Source organism: Ochotona curzoniae, unplaced genomic scaffold, assembly GCF_017591425.1.
Source record: "Ochotona curzoniae isolate NIBS_2020 unplaced genomic scaffold, NIBS_Ocur_1.0 scaffold_2476, whole genome shotgun sequence".
Lineage (NCBI taxonomy): Eukaryota > Metazoa > Chordata > Mammalia > Lagomorpha > Ochotonidae > Ochotona > Ochotona curzoniae.
Genome location: NW_024467095.1, coordinates 18,732,064 through 18,745,110, shown reverse-complemented (window position 1 = coordinate 18,745,110; position 13,047 = coordinate 18,732,064). Strand labels below are relative to the sequence as shown.

The 13,047-nt window shown below is 44.4% G+C and overlaps 1 protein-coding gene across 1 annotated transcript in view; it reads left to right on the top strand.

Annotated features, from left to right (window-relative positions):
* Positions 1-13,047, top strand: part of NUP205 (nucleoporin 205) — a 59,791-nt gene that overhangs the window by 35,865 nt on the left and 10,879 nt on the right. The window contains exons 27-35 of the mRNA XM_041002051.1: positions 797-877; positions 1,524-1,715; positions 3,311-3,572; positions 3,665-3,763; positions 6,087-6,235; positions 7,735-7,926; positions 8,786-8,907; positions 9,602-9,740; positions 11,952-12,078. Of these exons, the coding sequence (XP_040857985.1) occupies positions 797-877; positions 1,524-1,715; positions 3,311-3,572; positions 3,665-3,763; positions 6,087-6,235; positions 7,735-7,926; positions 8,786-8,907; positions 9,602-9,740; positions 11,952-12,078 (1,363 nt within the window). The remainder of the gene's footprint in view (positions 1-796; positions 878-1,523; positions 1,716-3,310; positions 3,573-3,664; positions 3,764-6,086; positions 6,236-7,734; positions 7,927-8,785; positions 8,908-9,601; positions 9,741-11,951; positions 12,079-13,047) is intronic.

Genomic DNA, 13,047 nt, shown 5'->3' with positions numbered 1-13,047 from the left:
TGTGGAGCGTGTGCGGCCTTAAGTGAACCGTCGTAAAAAATCTAGGCAGGAGATCTCACTAGCTTGTGTAAGATGATTCTCTTTGTCAGACGGCCAGCAGATAGCATAGAGACCACGTGTCAATTCTTTAGATCTACTGTAATATTCCTTTTTTTAAATTATCCTTCTGAGCAGGGGCTGTGGGTTTTTTAAAAAAAAAAAAGATTTATTTATTTATCGGAAAGTCAGATATACAGAGAGGAGGAGAGACAGAGAGGAAGATCCTCTGCCTGAGGATTCACTCCCCAAGTGAGCGCAACGGCTGGTGCAGTGCCGATCCGAAGCCAGGAGCCAGGAACTTCTTCCAGGTATCCCACACGGGTGCAGGGTCCCAAAGCTTTAGGCCGTCCTCGACTGCTTTCCCAGGCCACAAGCAGGGAGCTGGGTGGGAAGTAGAGCTGCTGGGATTAGAACCGGTGCCCATATGGGATCCCCAGTGCATTCAAGGCGAGGACTTTAGGTGCTAGGCCACGCCGCCGGGCCCTGTGGGGTTGTTTTTAACTGTTCTGTTCCTGGCCTTCCCAGAAGATGAGCCGTGTTCAGGGCACTCGGATTGACTCAGCCACTGGAGGGGTGCTTCGGTGCCGCTCTGGGATGGGCCTTCCCATCCCTGAGGTTTTTTGTTTGGAAATTGGGCACTGCCACTGTTGTTGAGATCTTGACTTTTTCTCCTGTAGGACAGCTGATGGTAATTGCCAAGTGTTGTTGTTCCGCTGCTGAGTCTCGTGGTCTCGTTTCTCTTTTCTTCACTATACAGCTTCTTCATAGGGTCCTGGTGGCGGAAGTGAACGCCCTGCAGGGCATGGCAGCCATCGGACAGAGGCCACTGCTGATGGAGGTGAGTTTCATCAAGTCTGTTGGGTCTATTTCAGTTTTAACCTTTCAGCTATGTAAAAGACGCAAATCTCAGTTACCGTAGAATTTATTAGTAAACTACATAAAAATGAAATTTCAGTGGGTTCTTTTCCTTTTAATTTTATGACTTTTGTGAATGGAACTGAAGTTGATGTGTGATCTTCTGACATAACGGTTTTGCTGCCAGGCTATTAGAACTGTGTTAAGTGGTAGACTTCATTACTGCTTACACGTGAGGCGGGCTGGGTCATTTGTTAGTAAAGAAGGGAGTTTTCTGGGTAAGAATTCAGGTGGGAAGAACCATGGATGTGGAAGCATAGCTGACCTCATCAGAAGAAGACGCTGAGAAATGAAAGGTGTGCCACGGGAGCCTGGCATTGAACTCGGTAGTTGTCATGCTCTAGAGAAAGAATAAGTAGACAACTGCAGAAAGAAGATAATGTTAAAGACTTCCCTCCCTGGCTCCTGCCATTCACACACACACACACACACACTTCTCATAGTATCTGTGGCCTGATCCGTGTGTAGTAGTTTCCATGTGGATTGTCTGGCAAGGTTCCACATAGAAGCTTGTCAGTAACGGCTGCTCCCGGCTGTGTGTAACGTTGTGACTCCGTCTCTGGCCTCAGGAAATCAGCACCATTCTTCAGTACGTGGTAGCAAGGAACAAGCTGCTGCAGTGCCTTCACGCCAAGCGCCACGCGCTCGAGTCCTGGCGGCAGCTCGTCGAGATCATCCTGACCGCCTGCCCCCAGGACCTGATCCAGCCAGAGGACCGGCAGCTCATCATCCGGGATATTTTACAAGATGTGCACGATAAGGTGACCAGCTCCCCAAGTTACTTGGCACTGCTAAACAAATCGATGCAACGTGAGCAAGCAGATGTTGTTTCCTGATTTATTTTTTCTGTTTTAGATTAGGACTAAAATCGAGTTGTGTAATGTCAGTGTTAGAACTTGCCTTGAAAAAGACATCATTTCTGTACTTGTAGTGACTGGGTGTCAGAATGACCGAAGGAGCCTGTTGAAAGTGCACACAGATCCTACCCCAGACCTGAGTGGGACTTGCTGTGGTCTCTACGTGCCAGCCCCTCGCTAGGATCTTCTGATAGGAAGCCCTGCTGGTTGAGAAGCTGGTTACCTCACCATCGTGTAGCATTCCTTAGCTGCCATTTTTCTGTCCATTGTTTAGGCTACCTGTGGTCAATGAGAGCAGGAAGTGTGAGCACCTAGTGGGGGAGGGGAAGGGACAGTGTTGTGGCATAGCAAGTTAAGACTCTGCCTGCAGTGCTGGCTTTCCATATCTGTGCTAGTTCAAGTCCTGGCTTCTCTACTTCTTGCTCAGCTCCCTGCTAATGTGCATGGCAAAGCACTGGAAGATGGCCCAAGTGCGGCGGAGCTGGAAGGACCTGCCGGCCCCTGGCTTCGGCTGTGCCAGTGCTCTCCTTGATGGGCCTTTGGGCATTGAATGAGTGCAGAGAAGACTCTCTTTCCCTGTACTCTGCCTTTCAAATGAAAAAAATAAATCTTAAAAAAAAAATTAGTGAATACAGTATAGTTGTAGTTTTTGAGACACCACTCTCATGTAACTTATTATAGTTGTTTTTTATTTATTACTGACTTCTTAGTATGCCTCACTTATTAAACTATCATAAGAATGTATATATCGGAAATAATAGTGTAAGAAGGCTTTGCGCATTCCCTGGGGGTCTTGGAACATATCTCCCAAGGGTAGGAAACTATACTTAAGGTTGTCGCTATATGTTAGCTTGCTTTTTCCCCCTTTCTTTTTCATAATTCATTTTCGTGTTTTGTAAGATTCATTCCTTTTTAAAGATGCATGTATTATTTGGAAGGCTGAGTTCAAGAGGCTGGTTCACTCACATAGCCATAGTGGCTGGAGTTGGGCTGGTTGGGAAGCCAGGAACTTCTCTGGATCTTTCCTGTGGGTTCAGGAGCACAAGGACTTCGGCCATTGTCTGCTGCCTCCCAGGTCCCCGGCAGGGAGAAGGATCAGAATTAGAGCAGCTGGGATGAGAGACCGTGACCATGTGGGATGTTGGCACTGCACACAGCAACTTTACCTGCTGTGTCACAATGCTGGCCAGGGCTAGGCACGTCCAGAGCCAAGAGCCAGGGACTCCAGGCAGGTCTTCCTGTGGTTGCTGGATCCTGAGATTTGGGCCACCTCCTGCTGCCTTTGCAAAGAACAGAATCAAAAGTAGAATAACCAGTTCCTGAACTGGCCACCCATATGGGATGTTCTCATCGCATGTGTCAGCTTAACTCCCTGTGCCACTACTCTGGCCCCTTATAACAATTCTTACGTTATTAGTAGTTGTAAAGTTAAATATATATGAAACTGATGATTGTAGCTAGAAATTCCATCCTCATTCTAATTTTCCTCTGGCTCTCAGATACTGGATGATGAGGCAGCGCAAGAGTTGATGCCGGTGGTCGCTGGTGCTGTGTTCACACTGACTGCCCACCTCAGCCAAGCCGTCCGCACAGAACAGAAGCAGATGGTGGTCTCGAGCCCCGGAGAGGCCCACTATGCTTTCATGCTTCACAGTGTCACCTCTCCTTCGGCAGAGAGCCCCCCAGTGGGCTTCGCTTCCATCGGGGATTCTTCACTTCACATCATTTTGAAAAAATTATTGGACTTCATTTTGAAGACAGGTTTTTTTTTTTTTTTCATCTCTAAATTCCAACTTTGTGTTTTGACTTGCATTGTCCTAAACGGGTTGACTGTGCGTGTGCCTCTTCTGTAGGCGGCGGCTTCCAGCGGGTGCGGACTCACCTGTACGGCTCTCTGCTCTATTACCTACAGATCGCCCAGAGGCCAGATGAACCCGACACTTTAGAAGCAGGTACAGTGCGCTTGATTCTTCATCGTCCTTCTTAGAGAAGGCTGCTGAAAATTTAAAAATGGTCATTAAAGTGTGTCCTCTGAAGTGCAGGAAGAATATGTAGTTTTTAAGTGTTATGATAGTACATTATTATTGTTTGGCAGAGGAACCTTGCTACATAAATACTAGTACGGCTTTATGTATTTCTGTAAGTCGCTCACTGTGAATGGCTCAGTCCTGCCGAGCAGAGTGCTATGCAGAGTGTACAGTGTCTTTCCTCCCTTGTACTATGCTGCAGTACACATGTAACTGTGTCAGTCCAGTGTGGACGTAAGATTTATTGAATCATTTTCTGTATTCATGAGCCTTTAAATTGTGTCTCATTTTTTACAGTCACGAAAGTGCTGGGTCGAACATGGCTTTGTTACTCAGGAGGATTCTTTGTAGTGGAGTTTGCTCACTTTATTTTAATAGATTATACCAAACGGCCTTCTAAACAGACATCGCCAGTGTTGACTGTATAATAGTGTCCCAAAAATGTTTTTGCAGTGGTGTGAAACTTTTTGATAAATCTAACAACAGAATTTCTTAGTTATAAGGTAGGCATTAGTTTTTGTCTTTGTTCTAAAGATTTATTTTGGTTTTATTACAAAGTCAGATACACAGAGAGGAGGAGAGATAGAGAGAAACATCTTCTATCTGCTGGCTCACTCCCCAAGTGAGTGCAGTGACTGGAGCTAAACCGAACCGAAGCCAAGAGCTTCTTCCAGGTCTCCACACGGGTGCAGGGTCCCAAGGGTTTGGGCCGTCCTCGACTGCTTTCCCAGGCCACAAGCAGGGAGCTGGATGGGAAGTGGAGCAGCTGGGACACAACGCAGCACCCAAATGGGATACCAGGCGCGCAAGGCAAGAACTCTTAACTCCTAGGCTACCAACTGGGCCTGATAGACATGTTTTAAATAATGTTGATGAATGCTCATCTTTAAAATATGGATAGCATTTAAAATTGAGAATAATAATCTGGAATCTTTTGTTTTCAAATGTGAAAAACTGTTGTTAATGTTCAGCATGCTATCATATAGGATTCCGTGCCAGAGTTATTCTGTTTGTTAGGCAAATGCCAGACCACTTTCTGGCAACTCACTGCCTTCTTACTTATGAGTGTGTGTCGTTTTGTACACAGATTCCTAGAGATTATGGTAGTGTGAGGAGTAGTTTAATTCATACTAAGCTTGCAGGTTGTCTGCTGTGCTTTAGCACCTTAGAAGGGAGGAGTAGCCGAAAGATGAATTTATAGAAGTGTATTACCTACTGAAATGAGGCAGAAGAATACCTTGAACGCTAGGAGCACCAATAGAATCATTCTGAGAGGGTTTGAAGCAGGCACGCTTCCTGTGGCAAGGTCATGGGGTGGGCTTTAGCACAGTGTTTAGGAAGCTGCTCGAATGCCCGCACTCCCTCTGCCAGTGTTGAGTTGCAGTCCTGGCTGCTAACGCGCTCCCTGCTGGAACCCGTCAGATCTGCCAGCACACAGAGCCGTGGATGGCACCCCAGTTTAGCTCAGCTTGGTTTGGGCGGGCACTTTGAGAAAAACAAATGTCTGTTTTTCTAACTTTCAGCCAAAGTAGAAATAGGTACATAAAGTATAGGGGTAGAGTGGAACTTCCCTGTTAGGAACAGTTTCCACATTTCCATTACATTTTTTTTTTTTTACATTCATTTTGTTTAGAATAATCACTACTCAACTGCTATGTGGAACTACTAAGAATGCTTTCCTCATCAAGATGACAATTTGAAAACTGTGCTAATTAGGGCAGAAAGTCATGAAATTGGTTTCAAATACAGGTTACAACTATATTTAGCGTATTTGAGGAACTTTTCTAAGATGCTTATGTAAATCACACCAAATATGTGCTCGTGCCACTGGTTATCATTATATGTTTATATTACCCTTGTCTGTGTGTGTGCTTGCTATATTTAATAAGCATTCCAACTAAAGTAAATTAAAATGATAGGTTGTCCCCATTTGACCTAGTCCTTTATAGCCATATTGTCAAGATCTTAGTAAAACAAATCCGATTAATCAATGGGATAAATAGAGCATATTGATTCTCTTAGAGTCTCATAACTCATTTTGATAAATTTATTTAGGGAAAGTATTTTCTGATACTGTTGTATAGTGCCCGCTGATGAGAAATGTGAAGATGGTGTTCTGAAAGGGTCCTGTGCCTGGCCCATGAGACAGCGGGCCTTTGTACATTCAGTCACGCAGGGGTTTTTCTTGTTGCTTCTGAGACATAATTACTTATTCTTGATTGGAGTATGCTTTGTTTTAATTCTTCAGCTAAGAAAACCATGTGGGAAAGGCTGACAGCCCCAGAAGATGTGTTCAGTAAATTGCAGCGAGAAAACGTGGCCATCATTGAGAGCTACGGTGCTACCCTGATGGAGGTGGTGTGTCGTGACGCCTGTGACGGCCACGAGATCGGCAGGGTAACGTCCGCCCCGGTGGGGTTTAGAACGGGCTGAGCTGTTCACTGAATGGGCTTTCGAAACGTGTGACATTTTGAAAACTTGCTCATTTAGGCCTTGCATTTATTCATGTGTCTTGCTCAATTCTGTTCAGAATGTTAATGCAGAATTTCATCTCAGAATAATCTTTTTTGCTAATTTTGAGGTTGACTAGGGTAAAAATACTGACGAAAACACCGCCTAAAAATGATCTTTGATTAACAGAATGCTGAATTATCTTTATACGGAATATAGCTTTTTCTTGTCTAAGTCTTTGTGAATGTAAACTTGTATTTATAGTTCCTTAAAATGTTGTGACATGCCTGAGATAGCGCTGGGAAGATAATTTTTCTCTCAGTGGAAGATTATTTAACAGTAAATCATATTTTTGAAGACTACAGAAATATGACTTTTTAAAGGATTGATTTATTTAGTTTTGTGTTTGAGAGGCAGGGTGACAAAGAGCTTGTTTATCCGTTGGTTCACTGCTCAAATAGCTGCAGTGGCTGGAACTGGGTTAATATCTGAAACCGGAAGCCAGGAGCTTCTTCCAAGTCTCCCACATGGATGCAGGAGCTAAGGACTTGGGCCATTGTTGCTTTCCCAAACCATCAAAGAGGGAGCTGGGCTGGCAGTGAAGCGAAATCCATATGGATGCCTGGCACCTCGGGCTGAAGCTGAGCATACTATACCACTGCACTAGTCCCTGGAAATATGATTTATTTATTTATTTTCATTTTTATTGGACAGTCAGACATACTGAGGAGAAACAGCGAGAAAGATGTTCCATCTGATGACTAACTCCCCAAACAGCCTCAATGGCTGGAGCTGAGCCAATGTGAAGGCAGGAGCCTGGAGCCTCTTCTGGGTCTCCCACACAGATGCAAGGTCCCAAGGCTTTGGGCCATCCTCCACTGCCACAAGCAGGGAGCTGGATGGGAAGCGGGGCCCATATGGGATCCCGGCGCATGCAAAGCAAGTGCTTTAGCTGCTAGGCTACCGCGCCTGGCGTGGGAAAAAGATTTTTGAAAATGGGGCAAACATGTAGTGATCTTGGTTGAGTTTTTCAAAATCCTTAAATTATTTTTAGAAATTAAAGAAAAAACACTGGGAAGAAATAGACCTAAAAGGATGAAACCATTTTATTTGATAATGTCTTTATTAATATGCCTTTCTGGGTTTTCTGTAATGAGTGTGTGAAACTTCACAATTAGAAAAAAAAGAACTTTGTTAAACCTCTTAGTTGATTTCTAAATTCTTCTAAAATATAGTCAGTGTCATTATTTTAATATGGTACCAAAATATACTTTTACTTATTAATGGACCTAAATTCTGAACCTGTATCTATAATCTGCAGCGTGTTTTAAACAATGAAGAGATTTTCTTGCAAGCATTCCATTGTCTTGCAAAAGGCTCTAAAGCATTTGTAGGTCAGCCGTTCCTGTCACGTACTGTTGTACTCTGCCTCGCTGTCCCCTCAGATGCTGGCCCTGGCCCTGCTGGATCGGATCGTCTCCGTGGATAAGCAGCAGCAATGGCTTCTGTACCTCTCCAACAGCGGCTATCTGAAGGTCCTTGTGGACAGCCTGCTGGAAGATGACCGGACTTTGCAGAGTCTGCTGACTCCGCAACCTCCCCTCTTAAAAGCCCTCTATACCTACGAGTCCAAAATGGTATGACTTGGTGAACACCAGCTGGTTATTCTTCTTGGGGCTGCAGACATATTGAAGAGAATGAGTGGCTCATACGTTTTGGTGATTGTCTTCTGTCATACATGCTGTCCTGAGTTCTGCATGTGGGGATCTGTGTAGGAAACATATTCACTGTGTGAAGGATAAATTGAAGTCTGACAATAAAGATGCTGTGTTGACCAAAAAATATATTTTTAGTTAAAGAAATAAATAAATTGAAGTGGTCCTGACAAAATGAGCTGGATAATGGGGGCTGAGCACTGGTGGTGGTGGTCTGACACTTGGTGCTGCACGAGGCATCTGCAGTACAATTCGCTCTTCATTAGCTGCCTGTTAAATTCAGGTGCTGTACTTTAGACGCCCATTTCCAATACAGATAGGTTGGCTCCGACTTTGTTTACTTGCCTACAAATCTGTTTTAATATTTTGTTTCTTCCTGGTTGAACTTAGCATGAGTATCACAGTTTGGGAGCACTTAACTCCCTTTTCTGTGTTCATTTGTTAACGTGACAAGTTTTGAACTGAATACCCAATAAATGCCACACATGGCTTTGGGTACTACAGACATATAAGCATCTCTGGCCACGTGATAACGAAAAATTATTTTAGTTGCATGTTTATTTCATGCATGGCCCAGTATGTAGGCAGTTTAGATATGTTGTAGTGAGTGCTTATAAAATCCTGAGAAAGGCAGTGTATTGTTCCCTTGTAGCTAGCTAGCTCCGAGTTTGTTTTCATTGGTGATTGAAGGTGAGAAAAATGCTGTGAGAAAGTCTCATTTCTGTAGGGGTCCTTTCCCGTGAGTTCCACACTGTTGATTTTTCCGTCTGTGACTTTGTAGGCATTTCTCACAAGAGTCGCTAAGATACAGCAAGGCGCCTTGGAGCTGTTGAGGTCCGGAGTGATTGTGCGGCTAGCACAATGCCAAGTCTATGACATGCGTCCAGAAATGGATGCACAGGGGTAAGTGTTCACATAGGCCACTTTGGTTCGAGTCCCGTGAAAGGGTTGTTAAGGAAATAGCACGTGTCATTTTCCCACTGGTGTATGATTCCGGTTTAGTAATATTCTCTCACTTGACTCCCTTGTGTGTTTGGCTATACGTCTCTATGCTGTCCTAATGGGAGTTTGCAAGTAAGAGCAAAGAAAGTAAATAAGGCCTAATGCTTTCCCTTTCAGAATACTATTCTACTTTAGAATATGGGAGAGAATTTTGTTATTAGAAGTGTTTCTTCCCAGTCTTATTCCTTTTTTTTTTTTTTTTTAAGATTTATTTTAGTTTTATTACAAAGTCAGATATACAGAGAGGAGGAGAGACAGAGAGGAAGATCCTCTGCCCGATGATTCACTCCCCAAGTGAGCGGAACGGTTGGTGCAGTGCCGATCTGAAGCCGGGAGCCAGGAACTTCTTCCAGGTCTCCCACACGGGTGCAGGGTATAAGTCAGGATCTCGCCAGCGACAGGGGAGACCCTCTTGGTGTCTTGGGGGTCCTGGCTGCAGCCTGACCCAGGCCTTGCTGTTATGGGCAGTTGGGGGTTTGGAGAGAGTGAACCAGTGAACTGAAGATCAAACTCTCTCTCAAGCTCCCTGGCTTTTAGGAGAATATACCTTAACCCTGGGAATGTTGCTCTCTCCTCCTGGTTGGGATGAATCCAGGGTGTTTGGCATGCGGGACCGGCCGGTGTTCATCCCCACACCAGTGGATCGCTATCGTCAGATTCTCCTTCCGGCTCTGCGGCTCTGTCAGGTGATCCTCACATCCAGTATGGCCCAGCACCTGCAAGCAGCAGGGCAGGTAAGAGAGCTTCTCTTCTTAGGAGTTGTACACTACAAAATCCTCATTTTACAAACACAGAAAGAAATTGAACACATAGAAAGCTGATGTGAATAGAATTTAATCTTGCTCTTTGTAGCAGATGTAGGTATAAGGGGCCAGTGTGGTAACATAGCCAGCTAATCCCTGTCTGTAGTGCCAGCATTTCATATGAGCACCAGCTTGTGTCCTGGCTGTGGGTAGCCCAAGTCCTTCGAGTTCTGTACCCACATAGGAGACTGAAGAAGCTCTGAGCTCGCAGCCTTGGATTGGCTCAGCTCCAGCCATTGCATCCACTTGAGGAGTGAACCAGTGGATGGAAGATTGCTCTCTGTCTCTCCTTCTGTCTGTGAAATCAGCCTTTCAAATACAAATCAATCAATCCTTAAAATACGTTGAGATAGGAAACAAGGGCCCCCAGTAGGCACTGTGCCAGTGCAGGTTAAGCTGCCTGCTCCTGTAGCGGAGTGCCAGTTTGAGTCCCCATTGCTTCTGAAGCGGCTCGCCCCGAAGGCCCCTAGGCCCTGTTGCAACATGGAGTTCCTGGCTCGTTTTGCTTCTCTCTGCCACTCTGTTTCAGATGGATATGTGAATAATTAAACCTTTAAAAATTAAAAAGAAAACAGACTTTATCTTTTCTCTGTGTTGAATGAACACTTTTAATTAACCAGTAGAATCCTAAAATGGAGAGCAAGTGCTTAAAATTTACTCTTTTAAAATGAAAGCAGTTACAGTGAGAATGAGCTCTCTTTTAAGAAGTAATTAAATCAGGTTTATTTGGAGAAGTATACTGTGTTTTGCAGAAAGTACAGAACGTAGATAATAAGGCCACACTTAGAGAATGAGGACTTGAACCACGTGAATTCTCTATCTATCAGATTTCTTTTCCTTTAAACAACAGGAATCATTGCATTTCAGTGAAACCATCAAACATATTGGTTTCATTGAATTAATGCAGTAGTGACCAGCAGTAGGGGTTGAGCCTCTCCCTGCGTTGCTGGCGTCCCGTATGGGTACCATTGGGACGTGAACCAGCAGATGGGCCATAGCTCTCTCTCTAGCTGTCTGTCTCTCCATCTCTCTGTAAGTCTGCTTTTGCAATAAAAATAAATCTGAAAAAAAAAGTTAGTACAGTCTGTAATCTGTCCTTGCAGTGATTCATTAGGCTCATTCCATGTATGCGCAGTCTTGTATCTTGTCTCAGTAAGCTGTGCTGTCCTCAGGAGCCGCGTCCTGAAATGCTCTGGTTTCTGGACCTTTTGTCTGCTTCTCCTGTCAGGCTGAGCCTTCTCCTGTCAACGTAGAGGTTGCTGTTTAAGTTTTCATTTATTTCCTTTTTAAAAGCAGAGCAGAGTTACATAGAAACGAGCAGAGTGATGCTTTCCCTCAGCTGGTTCACTCTCCCCACACAGCTGCAGCAGCCAGGACTGGACCAAGCCAAAGACAGAAGCTGAAGTGGAAGTGGAGCAGTAGGGATTTGAACCCATATGGAATGCCAGTACTGACATATGTGGCTTAATCTGCAGTGCTACAGTGTCCACCCCAGGAAGCTTCTTTTTTTTAAAAAAAAAACAAATACAGGTCACCGAATTTCATGCCCAGCAGTTGTTGGGGAGCTCAGGCACCTGTATTAAAATACAGAAAGGCGCACAGTTCCTGAGTGTTGCAGGTGCTTGCGTGGCGTATTTTTTATAGTCTTTGCATTGAGATAATTCTGCAGTTGAAATCATTGCAAGTCCTCTGTGATGGTGAAAGGGGACGATTTGGAGCTCAGGATTTTATCTCCTTGGTTTACCGGGAGAGTTGGAACCTTTAATGCTCTTGTCTTTGTGTCAGGGAGTCACTTTTGTCAAGCAGTGTCTTTAGCTCTGTAGTCATTTCATGTCTTCTTATTTTACGTTCTTGTACCGAAGGGTCCTACACTGTTTTTATCATTGCAAATTCTGTTATACGTTGAAACCTCTCTACAGCAGCCTTTATATGCTTGATTTATCTTTATCTTTCTAGTTCTTGTGAAGCCTAGTTTAATATTTGTTTCCTGAAAAAAATAAACCTAAGCATAGAAAGCAGTCTCTTACTCGTCCCCGTTACGTTGGATTACATGTGTCGATATTACTGGAATGAATTGTGCAGTCACGTGACGATTTGCTGCTCTGGCTCCTCCACTCCACTTCTGCTTTACCCTTGACCTAGGTGTTGCAGTTCCTCATTGCGCACTCCGACACCATCCAGGCCATTCTGCGCTGTCAGGAGATGAGCGTGGGGTCCCTGCAGGAGCTGGCTCTGCTCACGGGAATCATCAGCAAAGCTGCGCTTCCCGGTGAGTCGACTGTGCTGAAGGGACTCCGCAGTTGACCTACTGCCACTGACACAGATTTGATAGGGTCAAGTCCTGTTGCTCTGCACCTGTTCAAGGATGTTTCATGTAGTTTGGGAAAGCTAAGGATCTATCAGTATGAAAAACTTTTGAAATATGCATGCAGTTTTTTTATAGTGCATTTTCCGCAAGGCTCTTGAACAGTTAGCAGATTTGACTTACTTGAAGTAGGTACTGCTAACAGCATTGGAGCAGTGAGTGTACGTCCACAAAAAATGATACCTGCTCATTATAAAAGCTCAGAGATGATAAAGTCATACTACCTAGCAGTAAGTACATGTAAGCGTTTGATCAGCAGCTTTTCCAACATTTCCCTGTGCGTGCTTGTACCTAGTAGAGTGACAGAGACAAGGGATGTGACTTCTGACAATGGAATTGCCTTTTACATGCTGTTTTTAAAAACAAATATTTCATGTAACTCGAAACTAACAAATTTTTAAAAACTTAGAAGCAGGGTTTTGTTTTAGATTACAGCTGTTTCTTCACTGTGAGAGGCAGAGTACAAAATCACCATCAGTAAGAAACAAAGATTTGGGAAAAAGAAAGATGATGAACAATTATTTGTATGTTTTGATCTTTTCCTTGTTATAATTTGTTTACCTTGTAGAATCATTTAATTGCCTCATGTGAAAGACGAAGTGATAGTTTTTGTGTGTTTTTTTTTGTTTGTTTAGGATGTGTTTATTCCGGCCCGGCACGGTAGCCTAACAGCTGAAGTCCTCACCATGAATGCACCAGGATCCCTTATGGGTGCCAGTTCTAACCCCAGCGGCCCCACGTCCCATCCAGCTCCCTGCTTGTGGCCTGGGAAAGTAGTCAAGGATGGCCTAAAGCCTTGGGACCCTGCACCCATGTGGGAGACCTGGGAGAGGCTCCTGGCTTTGGATTGTCTCAGCGCTGGCTGTTGCAGCC